Genomic DNA, 26,243 nt, shown 5'->3' on the forward strand with positions numbered 1-26,243 from the left:
AAAAAAAAAAAGTAATCAGAGTTATGACAGAACTTGTCATTCTTGCTCCATTTCTTTTTAAGCAAATAGATTGTTAGGATAATAAAATGAAAATGAAAATATGCTAAAGAAAAACTCAGCAGTCTTAAGGTGCTCAGCCAACTTTCTGATTAAGCAAACATATTTGTTTAGGATACAAAGGTGGACTACATCTAGAAGTAATTCAGAGGTCAAACTCATTTGCTACTTTATTTTCTAAGTATATTTAACAACTACAGAGAAATAAGTATATTAAACAACTATCAGTACTTTCATGTTGTCATTAGGCTATATAAGAAGAATGAAATACAGTTCTTCCAGATGATGTTAGGTAGGACAACATTTAAACACAATATCCTAACATTTTATTTAAAAATGCCACAAAACTAATACATATAAGAGAAAGTATTTCCTACTTTTCAATCTAAGTGTTCAAATCTTTAAAAAATTATTATTAAAGCATGTGTAAGAGTCCAAAGCCACTGACTGTTCTATACAAGAAAAACTATGCTAATACCCTACAATATTCACATTTAAGATGACAAACTTAAGAGACCATACCTATTGTTAGTAGTCAAATCACACTGAAATCCAGATGCCTGGTGTGAGAACCTCACAAGTGGACACCGAGCATTTAATATTTTTTGTACACCCACACAACCAGGGCCAAAGTGGTCAAGGCATTCTCCTATCACAGACAGTATCTTCTGAGTTGCAATTCTTTCTGAAGCAACATTTTTCACTTGAAATTCCATCAGAAAATTTCCTGAGGTCTGAATAATAAAAACATTTGTAAGTATGAACTTTTATAAACAAAAATTTCTTACAAAAACTTTCCCAAAAGAAAACTCTAAATCATTTCTGCCTCCCCACCCCCCAAAAAACTGAAAAAATTAAACACACCCACACACAAACACAAATTATTCCTGCAATCAGTCAAAATCAATTTTAAAAAAATCTTTCACTTGTCTTTTGTTTCTCTAGAGTATAAAGTGCTAACCTGAAAAATCATTGACCTTTTATAGTTAACTTATGTACCATAATATATTACATAGAGTAATATACGTAGAACCACTGACTCTATAAATCCAGTGAGCATACATCTGCCATTTCCAAATTGGCTAACTATATTTTAATAGATGCTGTAAATCCACAGTAGTTATAAGAGAATACGTGCACAAGAACACCAGATCAACAGAAGAAAATAGACAGTATAAAGACTTAACTATACATAGTAACTTAATATTTAATAAGTGCTACAAATTGCTGGGGGAAAATTACTATTCAACAAATGAGTCAACTGACCATTAAAAACAAAAACAAAAAACAAAAACACTAGATCCCTCCTTTGATCCAAAAACCAAAGTATATTCAACATGAATCAAAGACTTAACTGTAAAAAGTTTTATCACTGAAGTATAGAAGTCAATGGGTGAATATTTTTACAATCTTAGAATAGTGAAAGATTCTCTAAGCATGACACAAAATTCCAGAACACACAAAAGAAATATGATTGCATAAAAATTAAAATCATTTTAACACAAAGCATAGATTCACTACTAGATAAAAGATAAAGTATGTCACATATAGGGCTAATTTCCATAATTTATGAAGGGTTTACACAAATGTAAGGGAAGAAAACCCATCAATTCTAAAAATGGGCAAAAAAGACTTGAATAAGAAATTAAAATGGCTAAGAAACATAGTAAAGATGTACTTGAGATTTTTCATTTGTCTGTCAAATACAAAAAAGATGACAGCGGTGGTGGGTGTAGGGAAACATGTATATCATCAATGGGAGTGTAAACTGGGACATACTTTTTGGACGACTTCAATAGCTATTGAAACCTTAAATGTATAAAATTTGACTAGCTATTAGAACTCTAGGAAATTATCCCAAATGAATACTCACATAAATGAACTAATTTATTACAAAGAGGTCACTCACCTCAGAATTATTTGCATGGGAGGCACCTTTTAGGAGTTCTATGCAGCTTAATAAGACTCCCCACTCTCAACCACCCCCTCTTCTAGAACTCATTCCTACTAAAAGGATGCAGGCTCCAACAATGTTTATCATGGAAATCTACCCCCTTACTCCCAACTGAGTGGACCAGGCATGGACAGCTGATCTAAGCACTGCAAAGGTGTACCATTCATTCATCCAGGGATCTCTACCAGGAATTAGAACTGAAGTTCAGAGACTACCATGTGGCTGAAATGTGTAGCGCAGATGCATTCTATACCACGAGGATGAAAATGTAAACTGGGGGGAGTAAAAGAGGGGAGTGAAGGAAAGAAAGATAGATAAAGCAAATTTGTGGGGAGAGAGCGAGAACACTTCATAGGTTCTGATAGTTTATACTTCCCATTTCCAGTCATTTCCTAAGACTCTTACCCCTGGGTTCTATGATGCTTCCTCTACTTCCTTTTTTCCTTTGTTTAAGCTAGTTTGAGTTAATTTGTTATATGCTACCAAAAAATATGACCTAATATAGTTGGCAATAAAGGTGAGAAAAAAGATACCACCCTAATTGTCTAACAAATAAAGTGCTGTCAAAAAGGAGAGTAGTATCAGAAAAGGGTAGAGGAGTAAAGCTGAATTTCGATGCGCAGGAAGGGGTAGACACACTCAGAATAGAGGAGATAATGAGATTTTTAAAAAGTTAACTATAAACGAGAGAATAAAATCACTGAAATTAACACAAATGAAAATGACACCAGAGAAAAATAGATCTGACTAATGGAATTAAGAGCCAGAAAATTGGAGAAACTGAACTATGAGTGGGAATGTGACTGTTATTAAAGCTATTCACCAAATACTCTGTATACCTTTCTAACTTTTAGAATACCACACATTCCTACCCCCCTAAGGTTAAGCACAGTCACATGACTTGTTTTTGCCAATGAAATATGAGCAAAGGCTTCTTGCCTCACTTCCAACTAGAAGCTTTTAAAGAACCAGGGCTCATCCTCTACTTTGCCTTGCCATTGCTCAGTGACGGTATAAACACAGGCGATGAAACCTTGGTCAACCTAGGTGCTTAAAAGATACAATATCTAGAGTGGCCCTGCTGACCTACTTTGGCCACACAGCCCAAGCAAGAGATAACCAGAGATGTGTTAAGCCACTGAGACTTGGCAGTTGTTTATTGCCACAGCATGACCTAGTCTAATCTGAATGACGTAAGGAGCAAGAGATGGAGAATCACATGAGTTAATGAGATAAATAGATTCTGAATAGAAATAAAACACTGCAGTTATGAAGTATAGATAATAAAACATCTATTACAAGCAAAAGCAAGATCTCAAAAATTACTCTCCTCTATCACCTAAATAAAAATTGGAAAAATTCTTCATAGGCAGCTAAGTCAATAAATATTTATTAATTTTGCTATTCCTGATAGCACTACTTAGTTTCAGATGAAATTTAAAATATTATTACATGTTCTTCCTAAGCACTCTAATATTATGCCAATATCTAATAAAGACAAAACAGACGTTTAAACACCCTGACCACAGCAATAATTTAGAGCAGTGGTCCCCAATCTGTTTGGCACCAGGGACTGGTGCTCCTATGAGAATATAATGCCTGATGATCTGAGGTGGAGCTAAGGTGGTGATGCTAGCGCTGGGGAGCAGCTGTAAATACAGATGAAGCTTTGCTTGCTCACCTGCCACTCACCTTCTGCTGTGCAGCCTGGTTCCTAACAGGCCATGACTGATACTGGTCCATGGCCCAGGGGTTGGAGACCCTTGATTTGTATGACAGAAAATAGGGTTTAGCCGCCAGTGTTTATCTCTGTTACTTATATTAAGATATAATATCAGAAAAAGAAAAACTGAAGGAGAGAGCAAAGGCAGATTTTAGCTTAGGAATTTGTGTTTAAATGATCTTTGTGACAAGTGATACACTTCACACGTAAGCATCTTTTGCAGATTAAAAAAATTATGAAAATTTATAATTTTAGTTGGTAAATAACTTTCATCTATTCGATTACATCTATTCAATTAGCAAAGCATCTGTTTAGTACCTGTCCTGCACAAGATGTTCTACAAAGTGCTATAAGACAAACAAGAGTCTAACACAGTCTTCCTAACTGCCCTCAACGTGGGCTAAAGAATAAAACAAGCACACACAGATTTATAAACAAAAATGGAGCGCCAGAAGAAACTCACAAAGTATCAAGAAGGATAAGGAGAGTTCGCAACTACAATAAGTAGCCAAAGAAGCTGCTTTATGAATCTGATGCTTCCCTTTTTCATTATATTTCATTTTTAATGTTTTATTACCAAAGCTATTATAATACTAAGCAAATATTTCAAAGTACATAACAACACTGCATAATTAAACCTACAGACAAAATAATGTCAAATTTTATCATTGCTTGAGACTAGAACACTATCTTTTAAAATATATTTTTCTAAATACTACCTCTGTATTTCAGAAATCTAAGACCCAACTAAAAGCTTCCAACTCCTTCTCTCTGTTAAAAAAATTTTGTGGTTCCTATTTGCATAATAAAATTAATAATATTGCTGCTGATTGTGGTCAACATTTGAACACTTATTAAGTGCTAAGCACTGTCCTAAGTGTTTCACACATATTAGTGCAATCAATCCTGACAAGCACTCTATGAGATAGGTGCCATAGCACTATTCCAATTTTAGAGCTAAGACATTTAAGGCACAGAGAAGGTAAATAACTTACCAAGATCACACAGATAGTAAGTAGTATTACTATTCTGCAGTTTGACTCTAGAACATAGGCTTTTAGTCATTACAACACATTACTATGCTACTTATTTATCCAGTGAAGACATTTATTTCAGGAGCCCCCAACTACCAGGCCACGGACCGATACCGGTCCGTGGCCTGTTAGGAACCAGGCCGCACAGCAGGAGGTAAGTAGTGAGCCAGCAAGCGAAGCTCCCTCTGTATTTGCAGCCACTCCCCAGCGCTAGCATCACTGCCTCTGCTCCACCTCAGAACATCAGGCATTAGATTCTCATAGGAGCACCAGTCCCTGATGCCAAAAAGGTTGGGGACTGCTGATTTATTTAACATAGCCTAATACAGTTTAAGTGTCTTTGTAAGAAATTTTTAATATAATTTCAAGTATATGTCAGTATAAGACTGAGCCATTTCATTTTGATGAAATGGTTGTTTTGCGTTCCTTGGCCAGTTTCAATTCAGTAAGTATATACAGAGTACATTAAGTATTCCAGGCACTACTTAGGATAAGAAAATGAACAGACATGGTTCCTGTCCTGCCCGAGCTTATGATATAATGAGACACATATCAACCACTAACTAAAATAACATAGGGTTTGCAAACAGATAGAAATATGAGCAAGAAACTACAAAAAAAATTGATTTTTACTGCACTGGAGAAGAAAATCAAGGATGGTTTCAGTAGAGTCAGGGGCTTCCAATCAAGATGGCAGAGTAGGAAAACAATGTGCTTGCCTCCTCACAATCTCATCAAAATTAAAACTAAACTACAGAACAGTTATCTTTGGGAGTTCCTTGAATTCTAGCTGAACAGAAGTCCTACAACTGGGAACACACAGAAGAGGGCACCTCGAGACTGGTAGGAAAAGCCTTGAAGACTCGGAGTGGGCTGGTCCCACACCCATATGTGGAGGTTAAGAAAAGGGAGAGATATCTCGGCTGAGGACATTCCCTCTGGAGTAGCAAGGGGCCCCAGCCCCACACTGGGCTCCCCAGCCCAGGATTTAAGTGCCAGGAAGAGAAGTCCCCACAACTTCTGGCTGTGAAAATCAGCGAAGATTATGGCTGAGATAGAGGGTGGCTTGAGTCACAGACATTCCTCTTAAGAGGCCCACACAGACTTACTCACTGATGGACTCACTGGCTCTGAGCTCTAGCACTGGAGCAGCCGCACAAAAGGTACAGGAGATAAAAAGGGAGGAAATGGCTTCAAGGTGAGGGCTAGAGTGGCGGCTTTCTCCCAGACATAAGTACTAGCAGAAACCATTATTCTTTTGTTGTCCCCCCACCCCAACCCGGCATGCAGACACAGGTGGCCATCGTACCTGAGTCTCTACCAACGTGGTCTTGGTGATTCCCAAGACCCAGCTTCACCCAACTTGCAGGCCCACTCAAGCCATTTCCAATGGCTTTTCCATACAAATAGCCTGTCTTGGCTCATGCCGTGGACTTTCCCCAAAACTCAAATGTTGCAAAACCCAAACAAGCATCATCTAGCCTCCACATGCCCTGTACCTCTTGTTAGGCAGCCCTAAGCCCAGCACTAGTGGCAGCAATCTCGGTTTGCAGCCTGGCCTCTTAAAGCACCTTCGAGCACAGTGAGGGCAGGAGCCATCTGCAGATTGCTTGGTGATGTTTGCCAGGTGACCCTGGGGAAGGGCACGGGCTAAGGCTAAACTTGGTCTGCAGCAGGACCCGCTGCAGGAAACGCCAGGGCTGGCCCACCTAGTGGCTGGCTTTGCAATGACCTGGAGAACCATTCAAGGCTGCATCTAAAAATGATACACCCAAAGGGCAGACTGGGCAGGAACCAGAGCCCTGCTAAAGCGAATCCTACTTGGAGGAATCAGCCCCTCACTGGCCAGCCCTCACAACCTTACAGCCTGAGGGTCAGTCCCTCCCACTGAAGTACAAACAGCAACCAAGACTCAACTACAACAGGAGCGCATGCACAACTCATACAATGGTCACACGTGGAGCACACAGTTCAGGTGACTAGAAAAGACCGTGCCAGTGGTCCCCACAGGACATCTACTACATAAGGCCACTCTACTGAGACCATGAGACATAAGAGCCCTATCTAATACACAGAAACAAACACAGAGAGGCGGCCAAAACAGGAAGACAAATAAACATGTCCCAAATGAAAGGACAGGACAAAGCTCCAGAAAAAGAACAAAACAAAATGAAGACAAGGAATCTACCAGATGCAGAGTTCAAAACACTGGTTATAAGGATGCTCAATGAACTCAGGGGAAGAGTAGCTGAACTCAGTGAAAACTTTAACAAGGAGACAGAAAACATAAAAACAGAAACTTAGAAAACATAAAAAAATAACTAGTCAGAAATAAAGAATACAACAACTAAAATAAAGACTACATTAGAGGGAATCAATCGCAGATTAGATGAAGCAGAGGATCAAATCAGTGATTTAGAAGATTAGGTAGCAGAAAACAATCAGAATAGCAACAAGAAAAAATACAAAAATATGAGGATAGTTGAAGGGGCCTCTGGGACAACATCAAGCGTACCAACATTCACGTCATGGGGGCACCAGAAAGAGAAGAGAGACAGAAAGGGACTGAAAACCTATTTGAAGAAATATGACAGCAAACTTCCCTACCTGAAGGAAATAGATATATAAGCCCACTAAGCACAGAGAACCCCAAACAAGATGAATCTAAAGAGGCCCACACCAAGACACATCATAACTAAAATGCCAAAGATTAAAGATAAAGAAAGAATCTTAAAAGCAGTTAGTTACCTAAAAGGAAGCTCCCATAAAACTGATTTCTCAATAGAAACTTTGTAGGCCAAAAAGGGATTGGCACGAAATATGCAAAGTAAATGACAAGCAAAGACCTACAAACAAGATCACTCTACCCAGCAAAGCTATCATTTAAACTCAAAGGACAGATAAAGAGCTTTCCAGGGAAGAAAAAAACTAAAGGAGTGCCTCGACACCACACCAGTATTATAAGAAATGTCAGAGGGACTTCTTTAAGAATAAAAAAGATGAAAAAGATGAATAATAAAATAGTAATAACTGCATATCTAAGAATGATTGCTTTACATGTAAATAGACTAAATGCTCCAATCAAAAGATAGGGTAGTTGAATGGATAAGAAAACAAGATCTTCATATATGCTGCCTATAAGAGACTCACTTAAGATTGAAAGACACACACAGGCTGAAAGGGATGGAAAAGGATATTTTATGAAAATGGAAAAAAAAAATGTTATAGTAGCAGTACTTATCCCAGACAAAACGGACTTTAAAACAAAGGCTATAACAAGTGACAAAGAAGGACCCAGTTATCCCACTTCTGAGCACTTATCCAAACAAACGCAAAACACTACTTTGAAGGGATAGTGCATCTGTATGATCACTGAAGCATTATTTACAATAGCCAAGACATAGAGGCACCATGGGTGTCTATCAATAGATGAATGGATAAAGAGGTGGTCTATATATACAATGGAGTATCACGTAGCCATTAAAAAAAAAAAATGAAATCTTGCCATCTTCAACAACTTGGATGGTCCTAGAGGGTATTGTGCAAGTGGAATAAGTCAGGCAGAGAAAGACAAATAGTGTATGATTTCACTTACATGTGAAATCTAAAGAACAAAATAAACAAGAAACAAACTCATAGATACAGAGAACATTTTGATGGTGGTCAGACAAGAGGGTGGGTGAAAAGGGGGAAGAGATTAAGAAGTACAAATTGGTAGTTACAAAATAGTCCTGGGGATGTAAAGCACAGCATAAGGAATATAGTCAGTGATATTGTAATAAGTATGTAATGATGTCAGATGGGTACTAGATTTATCAGGGTGCTCACTTTGTAAGTTATATAAACATCTAATCATCATGCCGTACACTGAAACTAATACTGTATGCCAACTGTCATTGAAAAATAAAATATATTAAAAAAAGGAAGGTACTCTCAAAAATGGTCCTTGAAAGCTGCAAGAAATGACTGTCAAGGAATAGAGGAAACAAGCATTCCTCACTGGAGCGACAAAAGAGTGTTTGGTTATTAGTCACATTCTGCAAGTCCAGAAATGATAATTAAATGATATAACTGGAAACTAGGTGTGTGCAAACATGTAATGACAAATAATTACTAAAATTAATTGTCAGGTCATTTCAATATTATGCAGAAGAGACAAACCATTCTAAGTTTGTGCAAAGATCCAACCTGTGTTTTAAGATAACTCTAGCACAGACCAAAGGCTGGATTAGCAAAGTATGACACAAGAAATCAGAGGTAGACAGCAAAAATGTTGGTATAATAACCTAAGTGAGGGTTTATAAGGGACTCTGTGATATAGCTTTGAGGACATAAATGAAGGGGTAGACACAAAAGGTAAATTAGAAACAGAATTAAAGGAGATAGCAAATGTCAGAAAAGCTAAAATACCACTAATATAAAAACATATAAAGAGTATTTGTAAGGAGATAAAAATAAGTTTTGTTTTCAAAATGCTAAGTTTGAAGTGTCAACTGGACATCCACACAGAGAGATGATTACTAGTTTGAAATGCATAAAGACAGAGTCAAAAAAAAACCCTAATATTTTATAAAAACACAGACACTGTTTCAAATTTGTAATTAAATTAAAACATCCCTTAGTTTGGGAGGATGGCAGAGATACTGTTTAACCTTACTTTGTTACACGTTAATAAAACACAAATGGAACATATAAATTCTAAACTGTAAGAGGAAAAGGGGGACAGGAATAAAAGAAGCACTAATTCAATAGGAGGAGGAAAGGAAAGTAATGAAAAAGCACGGGAAATGAAAATTAGAAGTCAATCCAAATAATATAAGAATATACATAAAGGCTACAAATAAAGATATGGAAGAAGATATGTGAGGCAAATAGCAAGTGCCCATGTAAACAAGCAAAAGGAATTTAAGAAAAAAGCATTTATAAAGGATGTAATATAATGATAAATGAACCCAATAAGGAGATATGATAATCATATACCTATATACCTGTATGTACTTAACATTAGCCTTTAAATAAAACAAAAATCAAAAGAGTTTGAAGGAGAAAGTAAAGCTCATGAGATTTAAAAATACTTTAATAACTAGATGACATAGATAAAAAATTAGTTAAGATATAGATAATTTGAATAGCACAATAACCAAAAAATTGGCCTAACCAAAAAATTTCTGAACTCCTATAAAGAATAGCTCTTTTATTTCATATGTAGAATATGTAGAATACTCACCAAAAAATGATCACATATTAGACAAACACAAAGAAAGACTTTACAATTCCAAAGAATCAATATGGAACAGACCACAATGTTTACTAAGGTTAGAAATCAAGTTATAATTTTATTCAAAGATTTTCTTTACTTTTCTAATACCTTAATTTTAGTGATCTAAAGAAATATAATTACCTTGTGAGCCACGATGTTTACTAAGGTTAGAAATCAAGTTATAATTTTATTCAAAGATTTTCTTTACTTTTCTAATACCTTAATTTTAGTGATCTAAAGAAATATAATTACCTTGTGAGCATCAGATTTTCCAATTTCATCCAGATCCAAAAACATGTCTAAATCACACCCTAACTTCCCAAAACCGTTCACCGAAGAACCAAAGGGTCTGACTGCACAGTCCGGAAAATAGGCAGCTGCTACGTCTTCAATAAGAGAACAGGTGAGATATCGGAGCCTGGTGTTCTCTTCTGTTAGCTGGAATTCCTTCAACAGAATGTTCAGCTGATCATCTATCTAGCTGGCCAAAGCAAAAACAACAAAATATAGAAAATGTACAGGTCATATAAAATAACTGTCATTTTACTTCCAGAGATTTAATGGTTGTGGAGACCTACCTTAAAAATATGCAATCTTTTTTTCTTCAGCCTTAAAAGTAGATTTTTTAAAAATACCTTTTAAAAAGCACTGAGGGATGATGACAATAGCAAAATAAAAGTTGGCCGGAAATAAAACTACGAATTTTCTTAGGCAATGAGTATCAAGTATTGTTGTAGGAAAATGAATATAGTAAAATTCTCAAGAAAAGGAGGGCAAAATAATCATTTTTAAAGAAGTTGGGGGACATTAAAGACTAATGTTAAAGAAACACTAGAAATAAGCAATGCTTCAAGTAATGAAGGCCCAAGATCTGTTCCTTAGAATAACAATCCAAATATTATATATACTTAGAAGACTGATGCTCAAATGATCACGTTTTGAAGATGTACACTTGAGTTAAATATTTAAAATATAAATCATAGCCTTAAATGCCCAGGTTTGAAAATAATATTGAAAATAACTGAACTAAGCATTCAACCCAAGAAAAAGAAAAAGAAAATAAAAAGTGAGAAGTAAAATTTAAAAATTAGAAAATCAAACCAAAAAATAGTATTTTGATAAATAAAATCATGAATTGATTCTTTGAAAGGACAACTAAACTAGCTAAACCTTTGACAAGTCTAAGTAAGAAAAACACAAAATATAAACATTAGAGTAGGAAAAAAAGAGATAAAACCAGAAATAAGGTATTTTAAAATTTGAGAACAATGCCATATACAAATTAGGTCATTATGATGACAAAAGCAAGCCTGACTAGTTTAAAAGCCCAAAACTTTGGAAAAATGTGGTTACTTCTGAGGAGTCCGAATGGAGTGTGAGGGCAGGGAGTGGGGAAGGATTACTTTCACATTTCAATATATTCTGTAGTCTGAATATTTAGTAAGAACATATAAAAATTCTGTCAAACACATACATATTTTTAAAAGTTGGGGTAGTATACCTATAAACTTACACTTTCTGCATCACAAAGTAATTTAAAAAGCTTCTTGTTTGGAGGTGGCGAGTGATTACTAAATGGTATATGTGATTGTTCAGAAATCTGGTTTGATGGATTCTTCAACTTTAAACTGAAGAAACGTGATCTGAATGGAATTGCAGCCTCTGTTCCCATGCTCGGAGTACGAGTTACATTCTGCAGTGAAGCTACACTTTCCTTCTGACAAAATTCTACAACGGCATAAAGACCCTACACCAAAAACATTAAAAAAACACATTTCAAAATGATATATTTAACACTGTTCATATTTCAAAGCAATTATCATAACATGAAACTATTAATTTTTAAAATTTACAAATGATATGCTTCTTACACAAGCATTGGTTTTAATCATTATAAGCAAATTAAGAAAAAGAATCTATGGCCATGCTACCCTGAACATGCCCGATCCCATCTGATCTAAGAAGCTAAGCAGAGTCGGGCCTGGTTAGTACTTGGATGAGACACCACCTAGGAAGATCAGGTGCTGTAGGCGTAAAAAAAAAAAAAAGAAAAAGAAAAAGAACATTATAAAGGGATAATAGTTAAGAGAAGCTGAAAAGAATGTTGAAACAGAATATAAAAGGGCAAAACAAAGATCCCGTCCCTCTGGCCTTTATCTTTAAGATAATGGGACTATCTGAAGTGTTCAAATTATGGAATCCTTCAGTTACAAATAACTTATAATTCTGTAATAGTCCTGTAAAGATTTTTAGTCTCATATCCAAAAAACAAACCTCATTAAAGAAATTTCTATAAAGAAAGATGTAGGACAGCAAAAGAGAATCTAATATTACCATTTGTAGAGGCAAGAAATGACAATAAAAAAGAATAAATTATACTATTTTTCAAATACTTACAATGCTTTCATAGAAGAAATGATTACTAATAGGTCCATGTTGGGATAAATATTTGAGAAACTTTTTTTCACTGATTTTATTTGGGCAATGTATTAAAACAGTCCGCTGTGCCTGTTCTCGTCTTTCTTTTTGCACCTCAGAGAATCTCTTGAGAGTCCTGTCTTCAGAGCCTATGAATGAGACAAAATCATTTCAAGCTTGCGTGCACGCACACACACGCATAAAATTTAAAGCATATTTTGATAAGGTATATAAGAATTTTATATCTAACTAAAACAAACTTTATCCTAATCTCCTCTTCTTTTATAAGGGTGAAGCTATACTACTTCCAATTTTCATTTTACCGTTCCTTTGCAACTATCATTAAAACTGTCCACTTTCTCTTTGATTTGGTACATTCGATGCATAGTGCTAAAAAGAGAGAGTCCCACAAAATTTTAAAACCAAAACCAGACAGGCCACTAATTTGACATTTCCACAGATACACAAATACAAACTGAGTAAGTTGTAATATTCCAAAGCCTAAAAGAAATTATTGTAAGCCTGAATATAATGAGACAATGAGTTTAGAAGTTTAATTTAGTAGAATAAGTTGTTATAGTTTTTCTTTGTCCAGGATCTTGATCAGGCTCAAATAATTAACAATGATTTATCAATAATCATGTGCTCTGTATCACAAGGAAATTAAAGAATTTAAAACCTAGTTGTTGCTTACAAAGAACTCATGATAATTTTACTAATGAAGTAAAGGGTAATTTTGATCTTTCCACAAAGGAAAAATAAACAAGTAAACCAAGTATAAGGACAAAAGAAAATCATTCAAGTTCTAAGAGCATATTAAAGCCAAACACTAAGTCTTAAGAACTCATTTTTTTCCCCCAAGATATTAAACTTCTAGTTGGGTAGCTTAAAAGTGCTTCTCCTAAAAGTCTGGAATAGTAGATTCTAGAGATTATAAACCATCACATCTGGTATCAAAACTGTCAACAAAATTCCAAAGAGATTAAATAGAAAATTAACTAATGCATGGAAATCAACAGAAGTTTTTACCCCCATTTTTTTTAAAAGGTTATAAAACTGATGGATAAATGAAACAGCACAAACACACAATACCTTGATTTCAGCAAACTCCAAGACATCCTTATACACAAGACAGAGGGTTAATGACATATGAGCTGGTTGAACCCTAACCTCTGCTCACTAGCATCAACCTAGGGACAAGTCTCTAATGGCATACCAAAGACTTTGGGCACTGACTTACTAACAACTAATCAAACACATAGTATTGAGTATCTTTCCTACACTCACTGTACTAGATGCTAAAAATGCATCTCTTAAATGTGTCCTCATCTCCATTCTGGATGCCAATTCTTTAACATCAACCTCTCATTTCAGGCATCCCTCTAATAATACCCAACCATTAAGTTTGGAACTTATCTTTCCAGACATTTTCCAGGCATTTATAAACATATACATTTGTATCTCTCCATATAAACATTTTTTTACACAATTGAAATTAGTAAAATTATACTCTACATTCTATTATGTAATATACTTTGAAAAATTTAATACATTGAAGTTATCTTTCCACATCAGTAGATATTTAACTTTTTAAAATAACTGTAAGCATTCTTGTATATTTAAGATAGTTTACCAATCCTCTACTAAAAAATATTTAAGTGCTTTACCTTTTTTCTCTCTTATAAACAATACTGCAATGTCGTCTGTATATAATGTCTTTGCACTTTTATGTGAGTATATCTCTACAGCTGGATTACTAGGAAGAGCAAGGACTGAATATGAGACTGAGATAGAGAAGTTTGATAAAAGATGGAGCAATGTGCTGGAGAAAATGGGATAGGCAGAATCAAAAGCATTAATGGCTCTGGCCTTGAACATTAAGAAAGAATGATGCAGACGTGACAAAGTTGTGAAGGAGGGGTCAAAATGTTCACGTAGTTTATCATCTCACAAAAGGCTTATTAAATTTAGAAATGATAAAGTTGCAAGGAAAAACTAATAGGTGCTAATATGTTATGACAGATTGAAATTTGCAAGTCTTGATAATATAATCTGGTAAGCACAAAATAACACACAAAAAATAAAACTAAATAATATTTTGCATTTAGAATTAAAAACAACATAAAAAACACAAGCACATAATGGGGAAAAAATTTAACCTAAAAGTAGTTGTATAAAAGAAGCCCAAAAGTCTGATTGATAAAGCTCAAAAGTCAAACGAATGTCTTAACTTCTGAGTGAAGATAGGGAGAATAAATATAAATATATATGTATATATATATATATACATAAAATTTCAACTTTATTAAAACAAATGTTTTTAAAAAGCCAAATTCAAGGGGTAATAGCACTTCTTTACTATTTAGTAGTCGGGCTACATATGGAGTATATGTTCTGCTCTAGCCATAATGGATGTGAAGGATATTAATGAACCACAGAGCATCCAGATTGAAGTACTAAAATGTCTAGAAACTCTGATAGAGAATTACTGTACATAAACTGGGGATTTACAGCCTGGGAAAAAACTAATGAGAACCTGAACGCTGTCCTCAAATAAAGTAGAGACTCTTCTACTTGTGCAGCACCTAACAGGTTTCCATGCACCTTCACATATACACTGTCTTCTGAATCTCCAATAATCCTTTGAGATAGACAGAGCAAGTGTCACTACCAGTGGAAAAAAACTGCACATCTCATAAGCTAGGTGGCCTCTTGCAGAATTTAGCTGTTGTTTAGCTGCCTAGCACCCGTCCTCCCTTGTTCCGTAACAGCACATCCCTGCTTACAGAAAACCATGTGTACTTGTGGTGTGAATAACACATTAATACAGTTATCCCACCCAGTGCATGTACCCTTACCTCATCAGAGAGGCCAGGATTATCACACATTTTGGAAAGCTCTTCATAGCCCAAAGGGTGTATGTGTGATCAGTCAAGAGCTATTTCTTAGAATTTTTCAAATTCAGGTAAAATGTATTTTTATACTTTCATTTGGAGAAAGCTACAAGCACGTGAACATGGAGCTGCTGGTGGCCATGCCCCCACCATCAACAACCCCATATAGAAGAATCTGAGATAATGAGGCCATCAAGTAACAGCTGAGGAAAACAATACTGACCACATCCATCTAGTCAACCAAAAAGCAGCTATGTCTCTTTCTGAAGTTTGGTTACATGGATTGTTAACATGGATTGTAAGCCTCCCTTTCCTATTATGCTAATTTGAGTTAGTTTCTGTCACCTGTACCCAAAAGGGTCCTGAATAATACACTATGTATTCTTATTCTTAAATCAGGGTTCTTTCCACTACTCTCATGAAAGCTATGTCAAAACTAAGATTAACAGGGAAATGAGAAATCGGTAGATTTTAGCTCATCATAATCATTTTTCTACCATTATCAGAGCTTCCCGCCGCCCCCCCCACCCGCCCCGCAGCTTGGTGGTTTCTAGAGGCCATCTTCCCCATTAACACTCCTGCTACAAAGGTCTGGAAAAGACCCTCAAACATTAGGAAGTACAGGTCCTGAACGGTGTGTTTGAGCCTGAAGAAGGAAGAGGGCAAGGAAGGGGACCACCTCTTTCTTTGTAGAATGGGACCCCCTACTAAAGGGGCAGTAGCTTCACAGACCACAGACACTTTCATCACTGTACGCAATGTATAGAAAGAAGTCTTCTTCATGGTGTTCCTGGTAGAGCTGACCCATCGTGGCACTAGTGGGTGGAATGACATTGTTGACAAAGAAAAACAGGGCATCTTCAGATCGAAGATGAATTCGCTTCCGGATCAAGAAGAAGAACTGACCAACTGTGAGATCAGTTTCATAAATTGGGCTGATTTATGAAAGTGTGTTTCTTGTTACTAGAAAATGTTACTAGGAATGTTTTGGCAATGAGTTCTCACACTGAGTGAAAAACTAAATTGAGTATTTCTCAAGTTTCTTTCAATTATAAAATTATATGCTTCTAAATGAGTATAAGATGTTGTTACCCTTTTTAAAAATGGAAAAGCAATGCAAACGAGGATTTTGTCATTTGTTATGACCCACAAGAGTCCCTGAATACTTAGCCATTATATTACCCTAATGATACAAATTGAAGCACATTTCCTAAGAAAAACAACAAAGCTGTAATAAGTGAAAAGTATAGCCTTGGAATCAGAAGGTTTTATTCCTATTTTAGCTACTGACTAGCTGGGTAAGTTTGAACTTAGCCATTTGGACTAGCCTGTTTCCTAATGTATAAAATGCAAAAACAATAATTCCTTCCAAACCAAATTTACAGAGTTTTATTTCTCAGAGCATAAAAAAAACCTCTCAAATTTAAACAACTATAAAGATGTTAAATTACAATAGCTTCTTTGGCAGAATCCTTATTCAATTTTCAGTTAACTATTTTTAACAGAAGAAGCTTTTACTACATATAATGCAATCAGTATTTCAATAAAATGTCTTATTAAGTAACACTTCTCACTGTCAATATGTCTTTCACACAGTCTGATGAAGAGAGCAATCCTGTTATTTAAGGGAAAATATTTAACATGTTTAGCCTACTTTAGAACTGTTCCCGGAAATAATTTCACGTCTTAAAATTATAGCTCCAAAAATTGTAGAAATCAACACATTTTAACAGGTCCACTCGTCTAATTTCAGTTATGAGACCTTGCACAAGTCATTTAGCTCTTTGAGCCTCTTTTGACATCTGTGAAATGGAGACAGTGACACATTTCTTGCTAGATTGTTTTAAGAATTTTAAGTTAGGTATGCACAGCTCTTGGGTCAGTCACAAGAGGGGTTCAATAATAGTGAGCTTCTCAATACACAAGCAATAGAAAGTCTGTAGGACAACGGCCTGTTTCAGTGGATGTTATCTGTTACCAGGTTGATTTTGCTCAAGACGGTTAAAAGAATAAAATCGACAGCAGTAAATTTCCTAGGTAGAGCCCTACATTTGGGAGACAGGAATCCTGGTTATTCATCAAGACTTTATTATACCTGCCTTCCATCAGAAACTTGTAAGTATCAAAATCAGATACATTTGTGATTGATGAAGTAACTGACTGATGTGTGGCATCACTGTTATTACTGGGAACATTATTTCGCCAAGTTGTAAAATACTAGCAAACTGTGTTCTTGACCTGAACTTGAGAGAGGTTTAAACAATTTCATTACTGTGGACAGGAGTGCGCGAAGAAAGTAACGTCGCACACCCCAGCAACACTTGAGCAACTGGGCGGCCTTACGTTCCCCTAGTGAGACCTGAGGAGCATGGGACACAGGCTCACCCTATTGCCAAAGGTTCCACGGCCGTTTCCACCCGCCACGCGTGTGCCCACGATCTCAGTCTCTTCCCCTTTCCCTCGCCTGCGGTGGATCGGAGCTATAAAGCAAACCCAGGACACGGCACCATCACCTGTCTCCGCGCTTCCGAAGGACTGCTCTTCTCTCCTGACATCTGTGGCCACAGTTCCTGGGCAACTGAGAAGCCTGTGGATAGGATGCAGGACGCGACTTCTCTGAGCACATAGGGGTAAACGGGTCAGCAGCCCCACACCGCGAGTCGCCATTGTCAGAGTAGCAGAAGCACTTAGACGAAAGGGCACGCGGCTTCTGCGCATGCGCGCTGAGGGCGAAAAGAATGGCTTCCCAAGAGGGTCAAAATAGGTAAAAGACGTTCGCTTATAAAAGAAGAAATTGAGTTAAGCGTGTAATAAAGACTCATGAGCTTTTAAAAATGCTTTATTTACACTCTTCCACAGTACTGTAAGAAAATACGCCCAATAGATTGAGCACGCCCCTTACTCTTTCAAATAGTTTCGTGAAAAGGGAAACAGAAAGCAAGGTCAAGAAGAAGCAGTACTGACTTGGGAATCTATAGAGTGTAAGTGACAATATTTTCTCTTTACCAGATGCTGTTCTAAGTGCTTGAAATATATTGACTCTTAATCCTTATAACAACTCCATTTATCTAATGGGTAGACTAAGGCATACACAAATTAAATAATATTCCAAAAGTTACACCACCAGTGGAGAGCATGGAGTTAAACTTAGGTTGTTGGGTACAGGGTTTCTTTTTCCTTTTTCTTTTAACAAGTTTATTGAGATTTCATTCATATACTAAACATTTCACCCCTTTAGATGTACCATTCAATGGTTTTTAGTATAGTCGCAGCAATCACCGCAATCATTTCGAGAACATTTCATCACCTCCAAAAGAAACTTTGTGCGCATTAGTTATAGCCCCCCATCGCTAACTTCCCCCAGCCCTTAATAATTACTTATCTACTTTCTGCCTCTATGGAATTGCCTCTTCTAGACATTTCATATAAATGGAGTCTTGCAATAATATGTTGGGATTTTTTTGTGACTAGCTTCTTTTACTTGGTATACTAATTTCAAGATTCACCCGTGTCGTAGCATCCTTCAGTACTTCATTCCTTTCTGTGGCCAAATAATATTCTATTGTATGGCTTTGAAAGATAAACTGAAGCATATTAAAATTTGTAAGAGTTTATTTGAGCAAAAATTAATTGTAATCAGAAAGCATCAGTCTAGGAGACAGAAAGGAGCTGGTAGGAGCTGTACAAAATGAAAGACTTCTGCAAGCAAAAGGGAGCAGGAACAAGGAAGTTATATTAGGCAAAAAAGTGGATTGGTTATTGCAAAGAAAATGGCAGGGATCTATCATGAAGATTACCTAGCTAGTGTTGATCAGGCATTGACTGGTTCGATTCCATTTCTGGGGGAGCCAAAACTATAATTAAGTCTAGGTTTGGTGAAGTGAGGCTCAGCATAAGAGACTCCATTTTGGGCTTGTTGCCTTGTTTTTAACAATGAATATGCCACATATCATTATCCATTTGTAACTGACAAATAGATATTTGTCATCCATTTAACTTGTTTACATCTTGGCTATTATAAATAATGCTGCTATGAACATTCATGTATAAGTTTTCGTATGGACATATGTTTTCACTTCCGCTGGGTATATACCTAGTTGTGGAAGTGCTGGGTTATATGAGAACTCTGTGTTTAATCTTTTGAGGAACTGCAAGGCTATTTTCCAAAGGAGCTGCACCATTTTCATTCCCACTGGTAGTGTACGAGAGTTTCAATTTCTGCACATTCTTACTAATACTTTTTATTTTGTTTTGTTTTTGATTTTGTTTTTTCAACAGTAATCACCCTAATGGATATGAAATGGTATCTCACTTTTGATTTGCATTTCTCTAGTGAATGTTGAGCTCTCTTCATGTGATTATTGGCTAGTTGTGTATTTTCTTCAGAAATATGTTTATTCAGATCAGATATTTTTAAACTGGATTATTTGTCTTTTTATTATTGTTTTAAGAGTGCTTTATATATTCTATTCTGGACATGTCTCTTATATCCATTCTGGATATAAGTCCCTTACAGATATATGATCTGTAAATACTTTATCCCATTCTGTGGGTTAAATTTCTTTCTTTTCTTTCTTTTTTTTTTTTTATGCCTACAACACCTGGTCTTCCTAGGTAGTCTCCCATCCAAGTACTAACCAGGCCGACCCGGCTTAGCTTCTGAGATCAGACGAGATGGCACATGTTCAGGGTGGCATGGCTGTAGTGAATTTCACTTTCTTGATGGTGTCCTTTGAAACATAAAAGTTAATTTTGATGAAATCCAACTTCTCTATTTTTTATTTTATTGATTGTGCTTTTAGTGTCATATTTAGGAAACATCGCCTAACTCAAGATTGTGAAGATTTACCCTTCAAAGATTTTTGTATTTTTAGCTCTTACATTTAGGTCTTCGATCCATTTTGAGTTAATTTTGGTATATGTTTTGAGGTAAAGGTCCAACTTCATTTTTTTTTTTTTTGATGTGGCTTTCCAATTGTCCCAGTACTATTTGTCAGAAAGACTCTTCTTTCTCCCATTAAATGGTACTGGTATTTATTAAATGGTACTTATTGATGTCAGTTGATCATACACTGGATTTATACTGAATTTTCCATTCTATTTCACTGACCTGTATGTCTTGATTATTGTAGCTTTGTAGTAAGTTTTAAAATTGAGATGTGAGTCCTCCAACTTTGTTCTCCTTTTTCAAGACTCTTTTGGCTATTAAGGGTCTCTGCATTGTCACATGACTTTTAAGATGAGCTTGTTAATTACTGCCTGAAAGGGATTTTGATAGGGATTGTGTTGAATCTGTGGATCAATTTCAGGAGTATTGTCATCTCGACAACATCAAATCTTCTAAAACATGAACATGAGAGAACATTCCATTTATTTAGGTCATCTTTAGTTTCTTTAGTCATATTTAGTTTCAACAATGTTTTCCAGTTTTCAGTGTATAAGCCTTACTTACACTTTTATTAAATTTTATTAAGTTTATTTAAGTACTTCATTCTTTCTAATGCTATTATAAACAATTGTTTTTATATTGTTCATTGCAAGTGTGTAGAACTACAATTGACATTTATATACTGACATTATATCCTATAACCTTGCTGACTCATTTATTAGTTCTAACAGTTCTTTTGGGGGGGGGGTTGTAGCTGCCTTAGATTTTTGCTATATACAAACTCATGTCATCTGCAATGAGAGACAGTTTTATTTTTTCTTTTACAATCTGAAAGCTCTTTTTCTTTCTTTTTTTGTTTTTCGTTTTTTGTTTTGTTTTGTTTTTTTGCCTCATTACCCTAGCTAGAACCTCCAATACAATGTTGAAGTGGTGAGGATGAACATCCTTATATTGTTCCTGTTCTTAGCGGAAAAGCATGCATTTTCACCATAATGTATGACGTTAGCTGTGGGTCTTTTGCAGATGCCCTTTAACAGGTTGGAGAAGTTCCCCTTGCCTTTTCTTTGTTAAGCATTTTTATCATGAAAGGGTACTGGATTTTGTCAAAACATTTTCCCCCCCTATCTATCGAGATGGGGTTTTTTTTTATTCCTTTAATATAGTATATTATATTAATTGACCTTTAGGTGTTAAATCAACCTTGCGTTCCTGCAACAGTCTCATTGGGTCATGGTATATTACCCTTTACACATGTTGCTGCATTCGGTTTACCAATATTTTTGTTGTAACCTCTTCACTGGTTTGCCTCTTTCTGTCATGCTCAGTATAGTTTGTTCTCAGCCCACTGGCTAGAATGTTGTGATCATGCCATTCTTTTTTCCAAAACTTTCCAGGGTCTTCTTTCCCATTCCATTAATTATTAAACCAGGATTTGTAATAAAATTAAAATGTAAAACATGTCTGAGTTTCTTTGAATTACTTGGAGAACAACCTTTTAAAAATGTCTTTCAGATAGTTTAGCAATACTTGTCAGAATTACAAATGCATATAGGCTTTAATCAAACAATTCCATTTCTCTAAATTTATTGTATGAATATACTTGCTCAAATTTACAGCTGATTTCTTATAGCATGGGATAAGAAATAACCTAAGTGAATGAATTATCTTCAGGATACATTGTTAAAATTGCTGAGTAAAACAAGCAAGGAGTAGGGCACTGTACACACACACACACACACACACACACACACACACACTTACTTGTGTGTGTACAGACTATCTCTGGTAGCCTTGGTTGATTTTGGAAATGAAACTGAAAGGCTGGAAGACAGTATGCAAAGAGGATTATTTATACCTTTGATTTTTTTTTTAAAATTTTCAATATGTTATAATTATAAATTTTATTTTAAAGATTTAAAATACTTCATTAAAAATGTAAAATGACTTCAGATCTGCAGTTTGCTTCAGAGGAGATGAATTGAATATCTAATGATGAATGGAGGCAGGGAGACTCACTTTTCACTGTCAACCTTCTTTGTACCCTTTTAATTTTATACCATGTACATACGGGGGGGAAAGGAAGTACCTTCAAACATTTTAGGTCTCATATAATTTTGTTAATGAAATTATTATATAAATTCTTAAATATGGTCAAATTACCTTAAAATCATATAAAGCTTTATAATTATGTATCTAAATTTATTATAATTCAGCTGACCATTCACATCCATATCTTTGGGTTTATATGGTTTTGCTCCCAATGGAAATTTTCTTGCAGCTCTATAGTTCTAAGCATCCATAGACTTAAGAAAGTAAAAGATTATTTAAAATTATACTTCTTTTATTTAATCCCTATGAGTAGATTGTAGAAATCATGGAATTAAGATTGACATGATGTTTTCTGAAAAAAAATTTATGAAATATGTAAATTCGTCATCTGACATGCCAGTTGTTTAATATATTCGAAGTACTCATTATATAAACACTTCTGGTTGTATTTATAAACACTAGGCCTCCCAACGCCTCCAGAACTTCAGGCCAGGAGGCCTTTCATGGATTACAGCTTGGGTAACAGCATGCCAATCCCACCCATTCACTAAAATTCAGTCTTAGAGCTTGCTGGGATTTATAAGGTACAAATAAAATTTCCAAAGTGGTTTCTCATGGTTATATTATAAGGAGAGATAAACTGTTCCTATGCTGCTTCTTTAAAAATGATAGTGAACTCTTTCACCAGTTCATGTATATGTATGAGATTTATATAGATCATCTTTCAATATTTACAGCAATCACTCAGACTCTCATATTCAGATTGACAGCATTCATTATCCCTTTCTTGAGTCTTTCTGTCTCAGATGGTTCAAGAATCTGAGGCACAGGCTTCTGTGGTCCAAATGGACAGTCCTGTCAACAGACAAATATCAGAGGAAAGAATTGATGAATCTGATCATTTCTGACAGCACATGCCTATTTTCTGCTGCTGCTGTTTCTGTTATGACCACATGGGGTCACTGCTGAAAACTGGCGGTTTAACAATGCGAAATACATTCTCATCCAAAGCCAGCATGGAGCCATGCAATGCCGGTAGTGTCTCAGTGTCCTCATAAAATAGCTTACGTTGATTTTGAACACTACGTTGATTTTGAACTTACTGTTCAAAATCATATTTGAATCGTATTTGTCTGGCCAGTATCGTATTTGTCTAATACTGGCCAGTATAGTATTTGTCTAATTGTATCAAAAATTGAGATGTAGACAGGTTAAGTACAATGACCAAGATCACAGGGTAAGTAGTGATTCTAACCCAGGTTTGACGTTTTAGTTACTGTGATTATAAATCCATCTCTTCAATATGGCCATGCTTTTTGTCTTAGTAATTCCACTTTTTGGGAATTTATCCTAATTAGAAATGCATATCAAGATTTACATACAAGGATAGTCAATGTAGTATATAACGGTAGGAATATTGGAGATAATCTAAAAATCCAACAAGGAGGGACTAGTTAATTTATAATCCATCCATAAATAAGAATACTAATAGATTATATTTATTAAGTGATTAATATTGAACAGTCACAGGTCTAAGCATTTTGTCTCTTAGTTAACCCTGTAGGATCCAGGTATTATTATCACATTTCATCTAGTCTAAAACATCATCATAAGACATTCCATTATTTTATGCACCACTGAAAAAAATGCTACCAATTAATCTAGGACACAATGTTATTTCATTGTCAATGGCGAAGTGTAGTCTGATTTCATTGATATTAAAATATGGGGGACAATGTTCATCTTAGAATTGAAAAATAAGCGATTATCGTCCTTAATTTTATGAATGAAGAAACTGAGGCACAGAGAGATTAAATAACTTGCCCAATGTACAAAAAAAAACAAAACAAGGCTGTAAGTAAAGGTAGAATAGTAATTAAGCAATTCCAGCTTTCTCTTTCTCTCTTTCTCTCTCTCTCTCAAAATATTTTAACAATATTTTTTCAAAAACAAAACTACAAAACACCATTACAGAAAGAGTAATTCAGTCACCTCAGAACACAGAGGGCTTTTGGATAGGCCTTAAATCGTAGGATTCATTCATATTAGGATCACAAGAATCTCTTCTATTCAATGGATTAAACTAAGCTCTGAGCTACAGAGTTGCCTTTATTAAAGGAGTTTTGTATCTTCTTCACTACCCTCTCAGATGCTTTAAGTAAATAAGTAGCACTGACAACTTTTCTATTTCCCTGATTTTTTTTTCTAAGCAAATGCTGCTATTTTAGGAACATAAGGTGACAGATTTAAAGGCATATACACATGCTTATAAGCCAATGTTTTAAAGTATGAACATTGGCTTTAGGAATTATGACACCATGTTCTTGCAGTTTGACTTTGTATATTTCACACTAAGTTCTCTTTCTTTTGGGGGAGGGGAGGCTAGGGTTTCCAAAATTGGTCCAGGGCCCTATTCTTGCATTAGAAGCATTTAGAGAACTGACTAAAATATGCAAAGTTCTGGGTCGTACCCCCAGACTTATTTAATGAGACTGTCGAGGGATGGGATTCAGGAATCTGCATTTTTTACGAGCTGTTCGGTATGCTAACCTTTGAGAACCACTGCTGGAGACCATCATATGTGTGTGTAATCTCATGGAATTCCACATTTTTCTGAAGAGCTTGTCCTACCACAGTAAGAATACCTCACCTAACCTAGTTAGTGTAAGAGTCAAGCCCCTTTCTCCATAGAGAACAAGTTAATGCTTTTTTTGCTGTATTTGTTATAATAGTATTTGCTTTGTTTGCTAAAATTGTTTATACTAAATTTTACTTAGATTATAAAAGTTTTATTTATTCACTTACACGTGATTTTTAATTGTTCTATGCTGCTTTAATGAGTTCTGTCAGCTGAGACCCCAACAAGCCTATGAACTCAGACACACAGCCACCAGCACAGAAATACTCATTTCTATGCTTGCTACATTCAATACTAACTCATATCATCTTCTTTTCTTTTAAAAAGGAAGAAAAAAAAAGGAGGAAGAAAAGATCCTTTGAAAAGGCAAGAGGGAAGCGAGACTGCTTTACCATGTTTCTTTCCTGTGCAGGTTGTTGTCCCATCTCAGAGCCATCTGTCACTGTCTCCCTTGCCCGCCCCTCTGGAAATACTGCTGCAGCCAAGCTACAGTGCGACTGTCCTCTTGTGGGCAGAAATGCCTGCCAGGGATTGCAAGAGGAAACCAGCCTCTAGTTGGATGGGAACCAAAAGGCTCTGGGAACGGTATGATCTCATTCCTTGGGATGGAGCCCACATTTTCTCACCGGGGTCAAGCCACTTCTGCTTGGTCTGTGGCAACCCAGCTGGATTAGAAAAAGAAAAGCCTGCCTGAGGAACCTCATAGCTAAAGGCCCAAAGACATTAAAAATTAGGCCTATTCCTGTCTGTTCCAGCGTTCTAAAAAATGAGCACTCCATGCAGGTCCCTGAGACATGAAAATAGGCCTTTAAATTGACCTTTCTAGAGAGACGGTTTGGATCTCCCTAAAACTTCAGCAAACTCTGCAGAACATTCAACACTTTCTTAGTCGGGTATTTCCTTTAAAATGTCCTGTTTCTTATCAATTTCAGATATTTTTCCAAGAACCCCAGGGAGATTTGCAGTGGAATAATTTAGTTCACATGGTAAAAATGAAACCACCACTGCACAGCTTATGATGCAATAAATAAAGTAAGTGTAATAAAAGAGTCACTAAAGAAAACCCGAAAGTTTGGTATCTTAAAAAGAAAAACCACAGCAATGTGGCTTTGACCCGCTTAACTGGGTACCTGAGTTTCTCCACGCAGAGACCCAGGGTTTCTGTTACTAACTAGAGTTCTAGTCAGTTGCATAAAAAACCCAATCAACAACCGACTCTAGTTCCCCTGCATTGAAGACATTAAATTTTATCACTCTACATATGCCATTTTTTTTTCCTATAAATTCTCACTATTTTCTCCATTTAAACATTGGAATAATAATCATCT

The 26,243-nt window shown here is 35.8% G+C and overlaps 1 protein-coding gene, 1 long non-coding RNA gene and 1 pseudogene across 3 annotated transcripts in view; 2 read left to right on the top strand and 1 right to left on the bottom strand.

Annotated features, from left to right (window-relative positions):
• MTPAP (mitochondrial poly(A) polymerase) overlaps positions 1-18,056 on the bottom strand; it is a 26,385-nt gene extending 8,329 nt beyond the window's left edge. The window contains exons 1-5 of one of the 2 annotated variants that reach the window (XM_011369490.2): positions 17,854-18,055; positions 12,426-12,595; positions 11,542-11,775; positions 10,281-10,505; positions 580-791 (exon numbers count right to left, since the gene is read on the bottom strand). In XM_011369490.2, the coding sequence (XP_011367792.1) occupies positions 580-791; positions 10,281-10,505; positions 11,542-11,775; positions 12,426-12,595; positions 17,854-18,007 (995 nt within the window). In that variant the 5' untranslated portion in view covers positions 18,008-18,055. Of the gene's footprint in view, positions 1-579; positions 792-10,280; positions 10,506-11,541; positions 11,776-12,425; positions 12,596-17,853 lie in introns of both variants that reach the window. The other variant, XM_023536185.1, reaches the window with a different exon arrangement.
• On the top strand, positions 11,943-12,061 carry LOC111745273 (annotated as a pseudogene).
• An 11-nt stretch (positions 18,057-18,067) lies between the features above and the next one.
• Positions 18,068-26,066, top strand: LOC111745250. The gene is made up of 3 exons (XR_002782566.1): positions 18,068-18,104; positions 18,200-18,321; positions 25,243-26,066. It is a non-coding gene; the product is annotated as an uncharacterized LOC111745250 (long non-coding RNA).
• The last annotated feature ends 177 nt before the right edge of the window (positions 26,067-26,243 follow it).

Source organism: Pteropus vampyrus, unplaced genomic scaffold, assembly GCF_000151845.1.
Source record: "Pteropus vampyrus isolate Shadow unplaced genomic scaffold, Pvam_2.0 Scaffold150, whole genome shotgun sequence".
Classification (NCBI taxonomy): domain Eukaryota; kingdom Metazoa; phylum Chordata; class Mammalia; order Chiroptera; family Pteropodidae; genus Pteropus; species Pteropus vampyrus.